Here is a 20,224-nt window from a genome sequence, read left to right as displayed (position 1 = left end):
AACAGCTACTTTGAGATCTTGTATAGAATGTCCTGGGAGATTGAAGTGTTCTCCTACTGGTTTCTCTGACTTGTAATTCCTGATGTCAGATTTATGTCCATTTATCCTTTGGCGTAGGGTTTGGCCTGTTTGTCCAATATAGAGAGCTGAAGGCTTAAAACCATGGAGAGACCTGGTTTGAACAGAGACGCTGGATTCTTATCTCATTATACATGATAAAGCGATCTTCAGTCATCTCACCCTTTGCTTTTTCATGCAAGACCATTTGCAGTCGTTTACAGTCGTCAACAGCTATCAGTCAGTCAACCACCCATTTCCACCACCCTTCTGAGTGATACCCCCTCCCCACCCTTTCTCTACATATAAGCGTCTGGGGACTTCTATTTCAGTGTATCTGAAGAAGTGTGCATGCACACGAAAGCTCATACCAAAATAAAAAACTTTATTAGTTGGTCTTTAAGGTGCTGCTGGAAGGAATTTTTTAAGGATGTAAAGAGCTCATATCTCCTGATGTTCTTTAAAAAAATGTTTTTCATTGGTACATCTATCCCCTTCTTTTATGTGTGGTGGGACATCACATGACTGACACCAGATTGCCATCAATGCAATAATTGGACTAATTTAAATAATGAAAGTAGTTTTTTTTTAATAATAAAAAAGTCTGGAAAGGCCAGTTAAAGAACAGCAGAGAACATTCACCACAAGAACACACATCTAGCCATCAAATCCAGCTCACTTTTCTCAATAAAAAAGCATATCTGGCCATTGCCTGTAGCCATGGGCACAAACACTTCCAAAATGGCGGCTTGTGTCCTTGCATATATTGTTAAACAACCCAGATCAGTCACTTGCCACAGATGCAAGCAAGGGTTAACAAGTGGAATCTTCTATTATCTTGCTCTGTTGTCTTGCCTTAGTGAAAACAGAGACTGCCCTTTTTCTCATAGCTGCTATAAGTTCACATAAAGGTAAAGGTAAAGGGGCCCCTGACCATCAGGTCCAGTTGTGTCCGACTCTGGGGTTGCGGCGCTCATCTCGCTCTATAGGCCGAGGGAGCCGGCGTTTGTCCGCAGACAGCTTCCGGGTCATGTGGCCAGCATGACAAAGCTGCTTCTGGTGAACCAGAGCAGCGCACGGAAACGCCGTTTACCTTCCCGCCGGAGTGGTCCCTATTTATCTACTTGCACTTTGATGTGCTTTCAAACTGCTAGGTGGGCAGGAGCTGGGACCAAGCAACGGGAGCTCACCCCGTTGCAGGGATTCGAACCGCCGACCTTCTGATCAGCAAGCCCTAGACTCCGTGATTTAACCCACAGCGCCACCTGGGTCCCTATATGTTCACATAAACAGTTCTTAATATCAGAAACATAGAGAAGGGAGGTTTTCTCCAGACTAGCCAGAGCAGGCTAAGTCTCACACAATTGGCGTGTGAAAACATGGTTTTGTGTTTGGGACAACAGCAAGGGGTATCAGCTCTTATGAGCAGAACCATCATCACTGCTTAATTACTATAATTACATCGATATACCAACCTCCTTCCAAGAAGCTTGTGGTGGTGTCCATTTATCCCTTGGCACCTCCATTATCCTTGCAACCCCCCTGTGAGGTAGATTTGGCAGAGAGATGGTGGGGGACCCAAGAGAAGTTCATGTCTGAGCAAAGCTCTGAATCTGGTTGAAGTCCAAGGTGCCATACTACATTGGCTCTAGAACATTAGTGACTAGAATTCTGGGTCAGTAAACTGAGTTCAGCATACTGATGCAGACATTTCATGCTCTGTTTTTAACAGCTAGCTACAGATGACTGGGGAGGATGTGCAAGGAACTGGAAAGAGGGACAAAGGAGTCGTGTGAACTTGGTGGAGATCTGAAGAAGTTAGGGACTTTTACAGAAGAAAATGATGAGCACAAGGTGGGCACAGAGAAAATATCCAGGTTGTGTGCATCCACTATGTATTTCAGATGGTATTTCTGCTTGTAAAAAGATTACACCAGGCATAGGCAAAGTTGGCCCTCCAGCTATTTTGGGACTACAACTCCCATCATCCCTAGCTAACAGGACCAGTGGTCAGGGATGATGGGGTTTGTAGTCCCAAAACAGCTGGAGGGCCAACTTTGCCTATGCCTGGATTACACTAACAGTAGGCAGTAATTGCCCCCTGTTTCTTGCTTACGTCTATTTATACTTGGAGGAAAACATAGTAGTCACATTCTATAGCATAGAAATGAATGGTCAAGTATAGTGCAATCATAAGTTGGCATATTTATTAATACAGTACTTTGGGATTTCCATAGGCCTCCAAATGTTTCTAAGAGCAGGTGCAGAAGCATTTTCAAAGATATTGTGTGTGTGTGTGTGTGTGTGTACTGTATTTGGGGGTCCATTACAAAAGGAGACACAGAGAAGATTACCACAGCTGCTTTGGCAGTTAAAGTTCATCTCACAATATTTCCATCCCTAGGTGTAACCCATGCAATCTTCTAAGTGCCTCCATTGCAGATGTTACATTGCTCACACAAGGCCACTTGTGTGAACAGTGAATTATGGTGATTCGATGGTGGTTAATGTTTGTAGCTGCATGTTTAAAACATTCCCACCAATCAATCAGTGCAAAGAAGAATAAAGGATAAAAAACACAAGGGACAAATATCAGACTGGAATGCCTCCCCCTTGCATTAATTTTACTCATGGGGAAGTGCTCCAACTTGCTATTTCAAGCAGTTAGCTAAAAAGAATGTTTATTGAGATGCCTCCTGAGACTCCATGGGGAATCTGAGGGACTGCCAACTTATGGCTGTTTCTGCTTCTTTCCCTGCCAGCTGGAAGGTAGAAGGGCCTCTGAGGCTTCCCTTACCACCTCAACACTCAAGGGATTGGCCCACTGGTTATGACCCTAGAGTGTCCTAAGGAGGTAGTAGTAGAACCACTGGCCATGTTACTTTCCTAGCCCCATAGCCTTGAGAAAGGGGCTACTGGGCTGCCATAAAAGCTGGGGAGACCCTGTTATCAACCAGCCCAGCACACTGGGATCAGACTGAATTGTAAGGCTTATGGCCAATGTAGCACCAAGTACCTGTCCCATCAGTGCAAGGATTTACACTTGGATTCGATATCCCGCTTTATCACTACACTAAGGAGTCTCAAAGCGGCTAACATTCTCCTTTCCCCTCCTCCCCCACAACAGACACCCTGTGAGGTGGGTGGGGCTGAGAGACTTCAGAGAAGTGTGACTAGCCCAAGGTCACCCAGCAGCTGCATGTGGAGGAGCGGGGACGCGAACCCGGTCCCCCAGATTACGAGTCTACCACTCTTAACCACTACACCACACTGGCTCTCTTGTGCAACAGGAATTCCCGCCCCCCCTTCTCTCTTTCCACATGTGTGCCCGACACCCTCCCCCAAATCTTCTCTGGAGAGGTAAATCCCCAGAACAGATTTAGGATGAAGAAAGGGAGGAAAGTTTTGTTGCATGGGGGTAAATCCTTGCACTGATGGGAGGGTTACTTGGTGCTAAATTGGATATATGCCTCTGGTGAAGACCCCAACATGGAGAAAGGCATGGTGGACATCATTAAGGACAGGCTATTACTCTTGTATTTTGTTGAGGTTCTAGCCTGTATTATTTGAAGGAAGTGAGTGTACTATGTGACAAAGACTCAATAGAGTTACTCAGGTGTATGTTGTCAGCAGTTTGGGCTCATGGTGGGCATATTCCCCCATTCAATATGTCATTCCCCCATGATGAGCATTGCCTTTAAAAATGCAATGAATTCCAGGTTTTGTTTACTTTGAATATTCATTTCAACTTTATTTTACATACATCATCATAACCATTATTAAATGATTCATAATAAAATCCCTGAAAACAACAAAAACATCAACTCTATATCATTTGTATAATTCCATAATTCACATTTATTGTTATTGTAAAACACTGACGAAACATATCACATCTTGCTTTTTTTTTTTTAATATTAACCTTCTGTATACTCAGGACACAAAGTTCCAGAATAGCTGCACTGGATACAATTATAGTATTTCCATCATGAAAACACAAAGGTGCAAATATCAAAAGACAAATTAAACAAGTGCAAATGAATGAAAGTGCAAAAAAGCTTCGGTTCCATGAAAATGCTTCTTCTGAAAACTCCGCCTCTGCCCTCTGTGAAAGCTGGTCCCTAAAACAAAGGGCATTTGGGCAGGATTTGTCACGCCTGGACAGCCACCTACCTGACTTTTCCCTCCCTCCCCATTTAGGGTGAACCCAGCAGTCCCAGGGACCATGGGGAAAGGAAGAGGAAAAGATGAAGATCAATCAAGGGTTTTTGAAGACTTCCTGTCTTCCATTGCACTCAAGCCCCAAATAAGCCCTAAATAGTAAACCTGCCTTATCATTTTGATTTGGACTTTTGCATTTCAAAAGTGCTTGAAGTTGATGTCAAAACTGGATTTCTGGGATGGGAGTAATCAAGGGTAATCAATGGTGCAGAGGAAGGAATGCACATTCCTGTTCTGGCTGAGACTCAGCAACAGGAACATCAATCTTTGAGCAACACTATGTCATTTCTGCAGCGTGAAAGGGATCCTTAGCTGGCCCACACATCTGCAATGGGTACCAGATCTCCTGATAAAGAGTTCCTAGAGGAGTATGAGTCTTGGGCTAGTAGTTAAGAAGGCCTTTTAAAGTGAAGAGTTTTCTAGGCAGTAAATTCACATTTGTTCCACGCAGCCTGCCCAGATTTCAAGCTAACACAATGACATTTTCTGAGCAATCAAACCGAACTATTTTGTAGCCAAGAAGAAAATGCATTCCCCCCCACCCCAGATAATACACTCATTGCTAGAGGTCCTAGCCTGATACAGAAGTGAGGGCTACTCATGAATAAACCCAATCAGTAACTGAACTATAGCACCAACCAGCTCGCGGCAGTAATCATGGTGCCCTTCAGCTCTTGCACTACAATGCACATCATCCCTTATCATTGGCAATGATGTCTGGGGTGATGGGAGTTGTAGTCCAACAATAGGTAACTGTTTGCTGCATATAGGCATGACTGGATTGTGGCAATTGTGAGGAATGTGACTGCTTGCGACTGGGGATAGCTTGCATCTTAATTACAGATGAGTAACTACTCTCACACACCCCTCCTGCCATACACACTAGCCTTTACCATATTGTGAATTGATTCTTTATAATGTAATGTGTTTTTAACAAATACAAAACAAAACCCAGAGGTTATGCGGTCCCTGCTCTATACCCCTCCACGGTACAACTCAGCCATGATTCAGTGTAAGTTTAGGTGTGCTTCAACCCATGGATTTTCACGGATTAAGAAGCTAGTGTCCTCAACACAAGGATCCCTCTGCAAACAAGTAATTCTAATGTCTTTCTCCCAGATTTTCTGGCTTGATCTTTTATGAAACCTGATGTTCCATATCACAGAGTGACTCCAGAATTAGTGTCAAGATTTTACTGATTCCCACCAGTTATTAACAAGAACAGGGATCTAAATCTCTTGATGGGCTACATAAATCATTCCAGCAACAGCAATGCAAAGAATAATTAGAAGAGATCTCTGTGCAGCACCCTTGTGAAATCATTGTAACCTTTACTCTGTATAATCATAACTCAGTATATTGCCATTAGCAAATGGGGGGTGCTCCTTGGCCCCTGGGATTGGTGCCTGGCTGATTGTCTCACTTGGTCTTAGAAGAAATGACCTCAAGCCTACTAAGGAGGAATTGACTAGCATACAAGTACAGAACCTGAGGACTCATGGGAGTATTCCGCTCAGGAGACATTTTAGCTGCCATTAGCTCCCCACAAAAAGGAGCTATTATTTAGATTCTTGAGACAAAATAACTCCTAGTCTTTCAGCTCATAATTCTACTGACAACAGTAGTGCCAGAGCGGGAAATGGCCTACTGAGGTGAGGTTCTAAGAACCAGTCTGGTGCTTCTCTTAGTTCTCCAGTATTCCTAAACATAAGAAAAACAACAAATGGAACTGGACATACAAGCAGTATAAAATGGGCTGCCTTATATATTGCAAGATCCATCTAGAGTTCTGCCATCTGTTCAGATTGGCAGAAGCTCTCTAGGGCCTCTGGCCGAGGTCTTCATCAGCCCTGCCACTTGGAGGTGCCAAAGGTTTCAAGACAGAATCTGTCGAGGTCCAGGCTGCCTCCTCTCTCTCTGACACTCGCTTCCTTTCTGAGCAAATGCTTGGCAGCAACATGTGCAGAAATAGCAATGAGCAAACACAGAAAAGGTAGTTTCATTTTAGCCCTCTCTCACATACATGCACACATTGGGGTTTGCAGGTGAAACTCGAAAAACTAGAATATCGTCGAAAAGTGCATTTATTTCAGTAATGCGACTTAAAAGGTGAAAAACCAATATATGAGATAGATGCATGACATGCAAAGCAAGATATGTCAAGCCTTTATTTGTTGTAATTGTTATTATTTGTCATTAGGCAGGTCAATTATAAATGGAATGTAATTAATGAAATGTAATAGTGATGTTTATTTTCGTATTATTGTAACTCTTTGTTTTATTACTGTGGAATTTCCAAAAGAAAGCATTTGTAAAAATAAAAATAAAAATAAAAAATAAAAAGTTGCATTACTGAAATAAATGCACTTTTTGACGATATTCTAATTTTCTAAGTTTCACCTGTAACTTTGGTTTCTTTATACCAGGGGTAGCCAATATGATGCCCTCCAGGTGTTCTGGACTCCAGCTCCCATCTTCCCTGATGGTTGGCCATGCTGTCTAGGACTGATGGGAGTTCGAGTCCAAAACATCTGGAGGGCATCATATTGGCTACCTTTGCTTTACATCAAATATAAGGTTCCAACCATATTATAGCAGGAAATATCCCTTAGCCATCTGTGCAATTGCCTCAGAAGGACAAGAAGTATGAGGTTGCACACCTACGACAGTAGATGAATGGGAATGGGTGGTGAGGGCTGGAGTTACTTAAAAGTGTGCATATTCCTTACAACTAAAATAATTGTTTCTGTCTCCCACACATACATACAGAAAAACACAAGCACACAGTATTAGATTGCACATTCTACACACTTCCAATTAAGGATAATTTTCTTCTCTGGAGGAACTTGGGGTCAATGGAAGCAGTGCACTATCTAGACTCCATTCCTGGTGCAAATCAAGTTCAACTTGCTCAGTAGCCAGCATGACAGAGTGGGGAAATGGGATTCAGTGTGAAACCTAGGACAGATTATGTGCCCAAATCCAAAAGCCTACATGAATAACCATTTGGCACCGAGGACCTCAAGGGGCCACCTGTTGCAGTTCAGCGTACAAGACCCATCAGAAAATTACATTTCACCTGAGCCAAACAACATAGGCTCAAACCTTTGAAGAGGCAGAGAGGCAAACTGGCCCATCAAGTGTCTCAAAATGACATAAAAGAAGCCATTTTCTTGATGGCTATAGTTCCAGTAGGACAATAGCAAAGATGGCCTCAACACCATTAAGCACTTCCTGTTTCTTTCAAGTGACCTTAACAGCACCTAAAGACCTCTGCTTAGCAGAGTGTGTCCCGAACCAGTCATATTCCTCCTCATCCAGTTTTAAATTCAGAGACAAACACCTTGCAACTCCCAGCAATCCATCCACTGAGTTGGCAAAGTCCCTGTCTCAAATACAAGAGGAATGTATACATAACTGGAGATTTAAAATTAATGTTAATAAGAACATTCATAATAAGAATGTTAGTGATACAAAATCTTGCTTGGTAGGACTTGTTTCCTACACATATGCTGGCTGATCTTTATATAAGCAGCTAAAACAGCAAACTGGACATTTATTTATTTATTTTTAAAAGGGGGAAGTTTTCCTCTTAAAACCCGCCAAGAATCACCTGGGCACGTCAAGTGGTTCTTTCCTTCTTCATCTTTCCTGGTTGACTAAAAAGAGCACCTCTTTGGATATGGGGATAGTTTGGCACCATCCAGCAGCATGATTTGATTCAAAAATGAAAAATGTCCTTTTCCCCAGTAATCTGCCTCCTAACAAGCAAACAGAAGGGGGAGTCAAAGGAAAGATATTTCGCAATCAGCAGGAAACTTGCTAAAAAAAGAAATGTTTGCCATGAGAGAGAGAGAAATCAAGATATAAATTTATCTTGGAACAGCAAGCAGCCAGCAGTTAAAAAAGAAACCTAAATAGTGATCAAGTATTCAATAATATCAGAGTCAAAATGCTGCATTTCCATGGGAAGCTTAGCATGAATTTGACCCAAACATTAGAAAGTGGGCTTCGCAGACCACACTGATATTATACATGCTGCTGGTGTATGTATGGTTAAGAAACTTTAGACTTTCCTTCACAGACTTAAGGGAGACCAAAAAAACCCCCTTAAGTTGGTCTTAAGGAGGTTCATACACTAAGAAATACACTAAGAATGCTTTGTAGCAAATGGGAAGAGCGTTGGATTTGGGTCTAAGAGACCTAGATCCAAATCACTGCTTGTGTATGGAAGCCTTCAATCAAAATTTATTACATGGGACCACCGTCAAGTGAGATAGCTGATGGAGAATGGAGTGGAAAAGGTCCAGAATTAAATCCAGGACTGCTGAAATTAGAAGGGATTCCCCAACTCTATAGGACCATTCCAAGATATTTTGGCACTGGAGGTGGAAAATTCATATGGCTCTCCAACCTCCATCAAACAAACAAGAATACATTAGCAGGATAGTAGCTGTCCTTTAACGGCATTCAGAAGTCTGCCGCCTGAGGCCAGTTCCTCACTATCTAAGGGTAGAACTGATGTTGCAACCTGAGCCTTTTTGTCACATGGCTACACTATAGGGAAAGTAGCTCATCAGAACAACCTCTGTCCTTGCTTCATTAGTCAACATCAAGGGGGCACAGGGGGAAAAAACCCATGTGGTCAACAGCTTAATTATTTTCAAAAGCTTGAAAGCTCAGGCTCACATTGTATCCATATGGTAAAAAACTTTTTTTTAAAGCCAGCTTCTTGTTTTCAAGGGACACAGTCAAGCAGCTGAATGTAAACATTTGGCACACACTGAACTAAATATGGATTGATGGGGCACAGCTGACATGTCCAGAACGAAGAAATTAAGAATGGCTGCGTTGTACAGAATCTGTTTTCTTTTTCTCATACAATGCAGCACCCGCCAGGTCAGAACGACGTTAGCTGGCTATTCCTAACAGCAGTCACTCCTCCCATGGATCAGAAGAATGCTTTTGCTTGAAGTACTAATGTTGCTAGTTCACTTGTTTTCTGTGACACTCTGCTCCCACACATTTTTTTGTATTAAAAAGAAAAAATTGCTTGAAGTGCGCTTTGCAGAAGGAACAGAAGTTAAACCAAGGAACATTATTACATGATCTTCTTTGTTTCTCTCATCCTCCATGAGTAGCATGGCAATATTACAAGTCTAAAAATTCTGAGCACCAATTTTTTTCCTTTTTTTTTTTTTGCAACAGCAGCAATGACTCCAGAATTGTTAGGATGGATTCCTTCATCAATAATGTACTTAGTCCTGTGGCCTGTCTTGGAAGGACCAACATTTAGTGCTTCAGCCAGTCCCTGGATATATTGTAGATACTCTGCCCCTTGTGAAGTTCACGATCGAATCCCTGATGATTAAAAAGACTGACTTTTGCCCTGAAACATCAGAGGTGCTTCCCAGTGCGTGCTGCCATTTGGTGATCACGCCAGTAATCCATTTGTAGATATTTTCCTCTTCTGCTTCATGTGAATCCAGGCACACTTTATAATGTAAGAACCTGGGCAGCTGAGCAAGTTAAATTCAAGGCAGGTTAAATCCGATAGCAAACCAAATCTCCAAATTCCTGTTGTGTGTGCCTTTAAAACCATCAGGAGAATAGGGTCTGTGAGATTGGGCAGGTCAGTGCTGGAGCTCCACTGCTAGACAGGATCAGGGCAGTATTTGGAAAGGCTGGCTGGAGGAAGACAGACAGGGAATGGATTTGGCATGTAAACAAAGACGAAGACTCAAAGAGAGAGCAAGTTGGCAGGATTTTACAGCTGCAGCAGCCAGGAAGGTCTCTACTCTGCCGAGACAGAGAGTTTGGCAGCTCCCACGTGGGAGAAAAGTCAAAGGGTGGTTCACTTCAAGGTATCATCAGCATTTTTGAACATGAGGATAGCATTGTAGATTTTAAGTGCTGGTCCAAGTTTGACGCTCATGATCTTCACAATGTCAGTCTGAGTCAGCAGAAGGAATGCCTCTCCATCAATCATCTGGGGAGGAAAAGAGAGACGGTTGAAGGTGCCTGCTTCTCTCTCATGCAAGTGTACACATAGCAAGGATGTTATGCAACAGTGTTTTCATTGCTGGATTCTGCTGAGTGATTTTATTGTATGGAACCTTTCAGAATGTATGATACTCATTCATAAAACTCATTGCTTTGTAGCTATATAGTGGAAGGAGTCACTAGGCCTCCTGCTATCCTCTCTCTGGACCAGCTCTCCTCTCCTGCTTGCTGTGGGCCAAAACTAAATCATGTTTGATACAAGAGGTAGGAGAGTGGCTTTGTCCCCAGGAAGGTGGTTGTCATGTAACTCTCAGCCAGACCAACAGGAAAAGGCTCCTGATGGTTTTGCCTGTTTGTACAATTCCTGACTGTGATCCTCATGGTGCTATTATATATGTTTGCACATGAAAATATGGAATTTACTTCACAGATGTCAGATATTTAAAATGTTAGCCACAATGTATCAATCCCATCTCTTTTGGTTTTATCTCTGAGGAAATGGAACAGAGGGGAAACTATATACCAAACAGGATGCGGTGTTGCCAGGATTGGCTTCTAGGACCAGCCTGCAATTGATGGTTCTACCACTGCATCATTCTCCAAATACCAATGGAATTTCCACTCCAAGAGACTATGTCCCAATCCCATATCTTTACCTCGTCCTTGAAGAGTTTTGCTTGGTCCTCACAACCTGTCAGTGTCTGTACGAAGCTGAAGACCTTTGCAGAAAAGACACAACAGGAAATAACTTAGGGAATGGAAACAAGCACTTCCCTTTCTCTCTCTGCCCCCACTGCCTTTCAGAGAAAACCTATGAATTATTACCATTGATTGAATTTGTTAGTCACCATTTTTTTGCCCAGGGCAACCCAAAACAACTTACAACCAAACCAACCGCAAAACCAGACTCCCAAATGTTCCAGATGGTTTTATTTAATCTGGCCTTTGTATAAAAATCATGTTATTGTGCATTCTGGTGCTGCTTAAAATTCCTGTTCCATTTTGTTTGTCTTTTTTTGGGGGGGCTGCATTTTTTACTTTGCTTTGTATTATATACTGATGTGAAATAAGGCATCTCGTGTATGTTTTGTTTACAAAGTGGGGTCGAAATAATCAACAGTAATGATAACGGCAAGAGGAATTGCTCACCTCATCAATGGTCCACTTGGCTACAGTAGATGCTGTGATCCCAGCCACTCCAGGCAGAAGCTTACAGTGCTGTTCCCAGCAGAGGGAGAGGGAACGGTCTGGGTGCGCTGACAAGGCTGACATAAAGAGAGACTGGTGCATATTGTCTGAAGAAATAGCTGGCAATGACATTCAAAGCATCAAGTCAGGCTAACACGCAAAGAAAGATGCCCTTCCTCCTCCCCTTCTCTTAGAGCTTATGCTAATAACGTCTGAATGATTTGTGAAGCCTGGAAGAGATTCAGGGCCAAGCAGGACCTAACAGCACAGCAGCAAACCCATGTGTTAAAAGCTAGGCTTCCTGCAAAATAAATCCATGGAAGCGGTGCATGAGTGAAGCTAAATCCTTCCAATGCCTGTGCTCTGTGTCCAGGGCCGGATTTAGGTTTGATGAGGCCCTAAGCTACTGAAGGTAATGGGGCCCTTTATATGTCCAGCTGTCCTTTGTCAACAACACATTGTCACTGTTTTTTTGTGTTGAATATATGCTATATGGTAATTTATGGACCTAATATACCTATTAGGTCCATAAATTACCATATAGCATATATTCAACACAAAAAACAGTGACAATTGCACTAAAGCCATTTGCACATGCAGAATGTAGGCACCCTGTATATGGAAATGAGCAAACCAGTGATATTTGAGGGAGCAGGCAGGGCCCATGACTTAAATCATAGGAGCCTACACAACACAAAACACTGTTGCTGTATGTAGGTTTTATTTTATTTGTTTTTAATCTTATATTTTGGAAATGTACATCCAGTTCTTTCCCCTTTGATTTTTTTTTGGGGGGCCCCAAGAGAGTGGGGCCCTAAGCTATAGCCTGTTTAGCTTATACGTAAATCCAGCAATGTCCATGTCACAGAATCACTGCACCCCAGCTGGGCTTCCTTCCTTCCTTCTTTTCCTCCTGGTTCTGCTCCATCCATCCAGGCCGATTTGCAACCCTTTCAGGGATGTGCATCTAGGCACTTATTTAAACTGCAACCTAAATGTGCATGTGGCTGGCTAGAAATTGTTCAACTTTTGCTCCCATAATCCCCAGCCAGCTCAGCAAATGGGCAGGGATGAGGGAAGTCATCCAACATCACCTGAAGGGCCACAGGTTCCCCAACCCCGGCATAGACAATCATATGAAGTAGGACTTAAGGAACCTATCAGGAATCACCATCTGGTTGTTGGGAGAAGCCTTCCTGGAAACTGCCCAGGCTGACAGCTTTTAGCACTGAAAAGGATGCAGTGCAAAGGGCTAAGGGAGAGGTGGCTTGCAGAGATGTGGGTGCAAGCTTTTGGCTTACAGAAGTCCTAGAAGCATCTCAGTAGCATCTTAACCCTTCTCACATTCCATTTTAGGAAGATTTTAGTCACTGCTGATACGCACAGTCATCTAAACAGCATAAACATGCATTTATGCGGGAAGCAACAATCCGTTTCTTAACAAAGATACTGATCAAAATGTAAAATACAAATCATATTTAAAATGCACGTCTTAGGTGTGTTGTTTCTAATTTAAACTGCAATCTATACAGTATATATTTTTTACTGAAAAGTGCATTTTGTCCATTTGTTAAGGATCTAAAAAGAGCCCTGTTGTATTGTCTGTCCACCTTTTAACACACTCTTATAGGAGGAGCTCTTTCTTTGCCAGAGATAATATGCCCTTACTTTGGAAGTCTTCCTGCTGGATTTTCCGGTATTTCGGAGGTCGTCCCCTAGAGAAATAAATCAAGCTTCATCTTCAAAATGGACAGATTGAAAGATGACAAGTTATGGTAAACTCCATTTACTGAACCCTGGTTCACACATCTTTTTAAGGTCAGGGGAGAATTGTCTGAACCAGGCCTCTGTATGTCAAGGCATTTGCAGATATAGGGCTGGATTCAGTTCCATTAGCAGAAGCTAGTCCAGTGGGGCTCAGCCCCATCTTTCCTCCCCAGCACCTCTCCCAAATCCACTCTGAAAGGTTGAAAGAACCCGCAGAACAGCTTGGGGGGCGGAAATCTTGTGCTGATGGGAACAAGCCTTTTAGCACTATGTTGAGTTCCACCCTGAAGCATGTCAGTAGGCTAGTTTCTACACACAATCACACACCCATCTCTAGCCTCCCAGCAAGCAAGCAAGAGGTGTTATTGGAATTCAAGGACACATCCTACCTAGGGGGAAACAAGGAGGGTGTAAAACAGGGCTAGTAGGGGGCGTGGCCTGGGGAACAACATGGTCCAGACAGAGAAGTGTGGAGTGGGGGGCTTGCCTTTGGTTTGTGCACCAGAGGTTCCCCAAACTTGCTATAGATATGGAGGGGTAATATAAAATGGCTAAGTTCTATGGAGCATCCACACACAGAGCAAAGAAGAGAAAAACATTTCACTTGCATGTGATAATACACTAATCTCAGGGTGGAAGTCCATGTGTATCACTAGGACCAGCTTCCTTCTTACCTTCCATGGTGCCGTGATTTCTTCCGCTGAGAGAAGCCGATCAAGTTCCTCTTTCGGATGGAGTTTTCTGTGTCTGAGAGATCTGCCTTCATTCTTCCCTGGTTCTTCTCTGCCAGGGGGCACCCTGAGATGCAGTAATGTGCTGTAAATCTCCCGGTCACATGACCTGAGCCATCGCAACCGGGGGTTGGACACTTCCTGGAGAACAGGAGAAGCAGAAAGGAGTGCTTAGTTCTGAGTATGGTTGACAGCTGTCGCATATAGGGGCAGATGCCACAAAAGACACAACCGCATCCAACCTCCGATCTATCAAGCCAAATGCAACCTAACAACAATGTACTGTATCTCCCCAGGGATCATGGAGCTCTCGCAGCCCAGACTTTGAGTTTTTCAGAAAGCTATAAAGCTTAATTAGAACCCCTTGTTTGTCTGCGTTTCAGGCCTTGAGAATGCAAAATCTGAGTTTTCTTACCCTTTATCTTTGAATGGTGTTAACATAGCCCAGGCTTTGAGTTTTTTTAGAAAGCTATATAGCTTAATTTGAATCCCCTTTTTTGCCTGCATCTTAGGCCTTGAATATGCAAAATTAGTGTTTCCTTACTCTTGATTTTTGAATGATGCTTATTGAAAATACAGTCCTTTCAATTTCCTTCTGAGGAAACTGTTAATCGCAGTGAAACGAGGTTGTAGCCAGCATCCCGTTAAGGCTTTGATTATTTTCGTTAACTATTTCTATATCAGTCGTTACTATTAGTTTTCTGATATCCTTAGCTCCTTATATATTTTTATTTTTTCCGATTACCTCTCGTTTCAGGGAATTTCACAATATATTTGTTTCTGTTAAATTTGGTTTCTATTTACGTATGTGGCCGTGACTGTCTTTTCTGCTACCAGCTTCCACACATGGCTGGTGGATACAGTCTTGGTGAGCCACAAGTTGTGCAGGTGTAGCACAATTAACTTACTTTGACAACACATATTCCAGGTAAGCTGCATGGGCCACCACAGTACTTGTTTCCTTGGCTATGGGTAGTGGGAACCTGGGGAATGCAGCCTACAGCAGTAGACTTAGCGATGAGTTCCCTCTGTACCTTATGGCAAGAGCTCACCTGTGAAAGCTGTATTTGGAACTCTTGGTGGTGGGGAGGGTCTTGCAGGCCAAAGTTGGACAGCTCCCATTGGCAGAAGAGACAGGTTCCTTTGGCCCTGCACAAGAAGGGGAGAAAAAAAAGATCCAGATTAAGATTTCTAGAGGAAGGACATCTGCTTTGCATTCAGAAAGATCCCTGGTTCAATCCGCAACATCTCCACATAGGATTAGGAATGTCCCTTGTCTGAAACCCTGGACAACCACCAAGACGGTCATAGGCATCCTTCAAACACCACTTTAAACCATAGCTCAACTGTGCCTTAAAGGTGAATGCATGCTATGGATTTCATGAAAGAGGAAATGTTCAGTCTGAAAATTACCTCCCACTTTCATTGCTCCTGACACACTGCTGGAACCATTGGTTTAGCATTATGTTCAAAACTGGTTGCATGTTTTGCTTCTCTCCAAACCAAGAGCTATAACCATGGTCTGTTATTGGCTTACCACTCATAGCTTGTTGGGGAGAAACAAACCAAAAGTCTGCTTTGGATGTAACACTAAGCCAAACCATGGCTTAACTCCCAGCAGTGTGGCAGCAGTGAGACCAGAGGAGAAGTGCCCACTATTTTTAACAGTGTGACCAATACACTTTAAACTGTGGTTTTAAAATTGATGTGTGAGCTAGGCTTTGGGGACCTGAGTTTGCTACTGCTGCTATATGCTAAACAGAGCTGCAGCGAACGCTTGCACCATGCACAATATTTGTCCTTACTGAGAGGAGGCTGCAGTGGATGCCCAGTTTTTGAGCACCACCCCACCGGGTGAATGTCTGGGTGGTCCGAGTCTATCCAGAAATCGTAGACATGGCTCCAGCCATCAAAATGGATCTGTAGGGCACAAATCAACAGGTTACCATTAGACTTAGAAATCCATCTCCTGAGCATTAAACCAGCATGGAGGACGGCAACAAGCATGTTCGGAGACACACATGCATCCAGGGCTGCTTCTTCAATGTTATATCAGAAGATTTGCTCTTGCTTCCAATGTAGACCAACCACCCCTATTAAGAACTGGCCCTATATTTCAGTGATTCACTAATAAGGTATAAGCACTGAGCAAGGAAGAAACTCACCTTTACCCTGTAGTCTTCTACATCTTCCACACAGGCTGCTCGGATCAGGGAGGGAGTTCTTCGGTCCACTGCCTCCAACCTCATGTTGATCAGGAAGCCGTGGGGCTGCCTCTGGAGTGGGAAGAGAATGGGGTGGTTGGAACAGTTATCTATCCATCCATATCTGCAGAGCGATGGACTTGAAATGTTTACTAGTTTGGCACAATGCCAAGTGTGTGAAGCCTTGCAGATTGCTAAAATTAAACCTGAATTCAACCCGGCTGGATTAGACTCCCACACTAGCCAATCAAATGCTTATTGGAAACTCAGAGGCAGGACATGAGCCCAATAGCACTCTCCTGCTTGGGATCCTTAGCAACCGATATTGAGAGGCATACTGCTTCCAATACTGGAGGTAACAGACCCATCATGAGGCGTAGCCACTGAGAGCCCTAACCTTTGTGTAAAGTTGCATTGTGAGCATTTGCACGGGACATGCATCAAGGTCAGATTCCTCGCCTGTACCCATTTCACCACCATTGCCACAACCCTTCCTGGAAATGTTTGCTTATGTATGGTAGAGACTACTCACCACTTTAAAGGCCCAAGTTGGCACCGCAGAAGCACCTGTTTCCGCCAAGTATTTTTCCCAGCTGAAGTTCTCAGGATCAGGGTAGTCTGGAAATGAAAGGGTCTGCCAGATGACAGGCTTTTGCTAGAGAGAATCCTTCACTAGTTGCAATAAGCTCTCAGGAACTCAAGATGGCCAGTATTAGCTGTGTGCAAATCACTGGCCTATATAGTGGGTTCCCCCGCAATGTTTGTCCACCCCACGGCTTTCAGCCCGTCATGCTCTACAAAGGTAGGCTTTACAACTGATTTATGGAATGTTCTGCTCTATTTCTAAATGAAGTTTAAGAAATAAGCAATACACCGATGGGAACGCAGGCACCAGCCCAAAGGCACCTGCTTTAAAATCGGCCATGAACTGAATAATCATAGGATTTTTGAGAGATTGTTCTAACTCTGCTCCAGCAAATCCTGCGCTGACATCCATTTCAGCAAAGACTTTCAGCTGCTTTACTTTTTCTGATGTGGAGATCATGTCCACATGGATGTGTAGTTTGTGTGAATATTACCGTGAGTTTCTAGGTGGTCAAAAACTTTAAAAACGTGCAATTGATAACAGTACCAAGCAATATGGCCCAATGGGCATGTCTTGTGTGGTGTGGAAGCAGCTGCAGTAAGAAGCAGAACAGACAACAATTGTGTATTCACCTTGTGGAGGAGTGAGGGGCTTCCCATGTTCCTGACACCAACCAACCGGGTGGATGTAGGGACTGCTGGGGTCACACCTGCAATACAAATAGTGGAAGGGGAGAAATTTGATTAAATCTGCATTTAAAGGCAAAGCTACCAAATGTACACTTTCCAAAAGAATATGCAAACTGAAACACAGTCATCCTTCAAAGTGCAAACTGCTCCAAATTTTGATATGCAGTTCTCCAGCCAAGTAGTGTGTACAAAAATGCATCCGCTAGGGTAAAGTGTGCATATAAATGCCTATATTGGTGACAATGAGATACAAAAACACATTATACTGGGGAAATTGCTTTGCACTATTACATGTGTTAGGCAAAATACAGGAAAGAGTCGATTCAGAAAAATCTCACTAAAATGGCAGAGAATTTTCATTAGGTCTTTTTTAAAAAAAATTGCAAATTGATACAGAAATACAGAGAAATGAACTTAAGATGGGGGGAAAGGAGAAAGCGAGAAAGCCGAGAATGACAGATCCATCCATCCATCCAAAAATGCAAATAAGATTAGTTATGTAGCATGAGCACAACACACACTTGCTAGCAAGGCAATATATTTGGAAAGAGGGCAGCTGTTGAAAAAGAGGCCCAAAATATTGACACAAAAGTGGAACTTTTAAAAAGCCCACTCCCTCACCACCTGGAACAAAACAAGTAAAGAGGTTTTATGTTATAGGAGGTTTATTTGCTGATGTTGATTTATACTATTTATAACCTTTAATATATATATTTTTATTATACTTTCTAGTCATTGGCTGTGTGACGGGGTGGAATCACAGATCTGCCCTCCCAAAACCGGTGTCACTAGGTAAAGGACCCCTGGATGGTTAAGTCCAGTCAAAGGCGACTATGGGGTGCAGCGCTCATCTCACTTCAGTCCAAGGGAGCCGGCGTTTGTCCACAGACAGCTTTCTGGGTCATGTGGCCAGCTTCTGGCGCAACAGGACACCGTGACGAGCGCCAGAGTGCACAGAAAAGCCGTTTACCTTCCCGTCGCAGCAGTACCGGTACCTATTTATCTACTTGCACTGATATGCTTTTCAACTGCTAGGTCAGCAGAAGCTGGGAGAGAGCAAAGGGAGCTCATCCTGCCAGGTGGATTCAAACCGCAGACCTTCTGACTAGCAAGCCCAAGACGCTCAGTTGTTTAGACCACAGCGCCACCCGCTCCCTACTGGTGTTACTACACTTACCTGGATTGGGCTCAGGCAGGGTGGCAGTGAGGTTTGGGCTTTGCAGGCACACCCATGCCACCCTGACCTCACCTCTAACCACCAAATCTACAGTAAAGCTGGGGGCAGAGGGGTAGCTCCATGTCTCTGCCCCACAACCCAGGTCAGTGCTAGGGCTACATTAGACCACCTCTTTTTAAAGAGTTCATCAGATGCTTCCAAACCATCTTTAATGGCTCCCCCTCTCCTTAATCAACTAACTACATTATTCACGGAAATCTCAAATGCCCTAACACAGGATCAATAACGTTTGGGACAGGGGAAGTGGCACACAAATTGAGTAAGTACAAAAAGAAAAAGACCTGCAAACATTACCATTGTACAAGTTACCATGTAACAGCCGAGTCAGGGGAAAATGTGACTAATCTTTGTAAATAATAATACTAATAAACTTGGTTCCATTTCTGAACTGTTACAACCAAGATTCAAGTAAAATACAAAATGATGCTCCAAGACAGTAGACAGAGAGCATGGCTCACTGAGAGATGTGCAACCGTAACTCTCATGACAATTTCATGTTAACGTCCTTCGAAATTTCAAAAGGCTTTTCTCAGCCTAAGACTCCTCTTTCTGAGCAATCTCAGTGGGCAACACCAGTCCAAATAAAGCTGTTCTTTTCTACTCCTCTCTCACCTACCAGTAGTCATATGTGTCATCCCAGTTGTCAAAGTGCACCAAAAAGCGATTGTCCACCACATCTGTCACTGTGGCAACGCATATCAAAGAAGGATTCATGCGGTCCACCGCTTCAAGCTTCATACCCACTTGGAACCCTGTAGGAGCAGTGTTCTGAGGAAACAGAAGAAAGAAAAAACCGGGCCCTTTTCATACATACACCCATGTGCTACAATCCTGAGGTGTAGCAGTGATGTGTGAATCGCACAAACATGTGAGTGGAGCTGACTGTGCATCTATCTCACACTTCCCTCAGGGCATCAGCTAGAAAAACAACAAACAGCTATAATGCAGTATTGGCAATTTATTTAAATTCCATCAAGTAATCAATCTGCGGAAGGCCACAGTATTAATCCAATTCAATTCTTTATTCTGTTGACAGCCTTATTTTTTTACTATGGGCTCCTCCAGATAACCTGTTTACTGAACAGTTCTTCTGGTTTCCTTACACACAACTTTTGTGGAGATTAGATGATATCTAGTGTTTATTGAGCATTTGATCTGATTTGTTTGCGAGCCGTTTATATGACGATCAGCATTCATCCTGCATTCATCCTGATCTGCTTGAGGAGTGTTGACACGTCTTCCTGTTACTCATTCCTGCATTCCACACTTTTCAAGGCATATCCCTGTCACTTTCCAAGTGTTGCTGTTTTAAAGGGGGGGGGGAATTGCTGCAATGGGGCCTTAATCCACTTTAACTGCAGAAACCTTAATTTCCAGTATGCTGAAATACTGACAGTCTGGTGGGGTCCTGCATGTGCATCCATACTAAACTTACTCCTCTGAACCTGTCCAATCCTAGGGCCACGCTAATGGTGCAGGCTAGTTCCTTTTGTGTGTCGTTGTATGCAGAATTATTTCTCTTGCCACCATTTCCAGAGCAC

The 20,224-nt window shown here is 43.3% G+C and overlaps 1 protein-coding gene across 1 annotated transcript in view; it reads right to left on the bottom strand.

Moving 5' to 3' along the window:
• Positions 1-7,464: 7,464 nt before the first annotated feature.
• The window catches only part of L3MBTL1 (L3MBTL histone methyl-lysine binding protein 1), a 31,377-nt gene continuing 18,617 nt past the window's right edge, over positions 7,465-20,224 (bottom strand). The window contains exons 11-21 of the mRNA XM_035123728.2: positions 19,300-19,451; positions 17,390-17,466; positions 16,704-16,789; positions 16,133-16,243; positions 15,773-15,887; positions 15,020-15,116; positions 13,911-14,108; positions 13,138-13,184; positions 11,431-11,588; positions 10,938-11,000; positions 7,465-10,267 (exon numbers count right to left, since the gene is read on the bottom strand). Coding sequence (XP_034979619.2) covers positions 10,133-10,267; positions 10,938-11,000; positions 11,431-11,588; positions 13,138-13,184; positions 13,911-14,108; positions 15,020-15,116; positions 15,773-15,887; positions 16,133-16,243; positions 16,704-16,789; positions 17,390-17,466; positions 19,300-19,451 — 1,239 coding nt within the window. The 3' untranslated portion in view covers positions 7,465-10,132. The remainder of the gene's footprint in view (positions 10,268-10,937; positions 11,001-11,430; positions 11,589-13,137; positions 13,185-13,910; positions 14,109-15,019; positions 15,117-15,772; positions 15,888-16,132; positions 16,244-16,703; positions 16,790-17,389; positions 17,467-19,299; positions 19,452-20,224) is intronic.

The sequence above is a fragment of the Zootoca vivipara genome, chromosome 7, assembly GCF_963506605.1.
Source record: "Zootoca vivipara chromosome 7, rZooViv1.1, whole genome shotgun sequence".
NCBI classification, from domain to species: Eukaryota; Metazoa; Chordata; class Lepidosauria; order Squamata; family Lacertidae; genus Zootoca; species Zootoca vivipara.
Note: the sequence above shows the minus strand (reverse complement) of the source record. Positions and strands in the feature narration are given on the sequence as shown.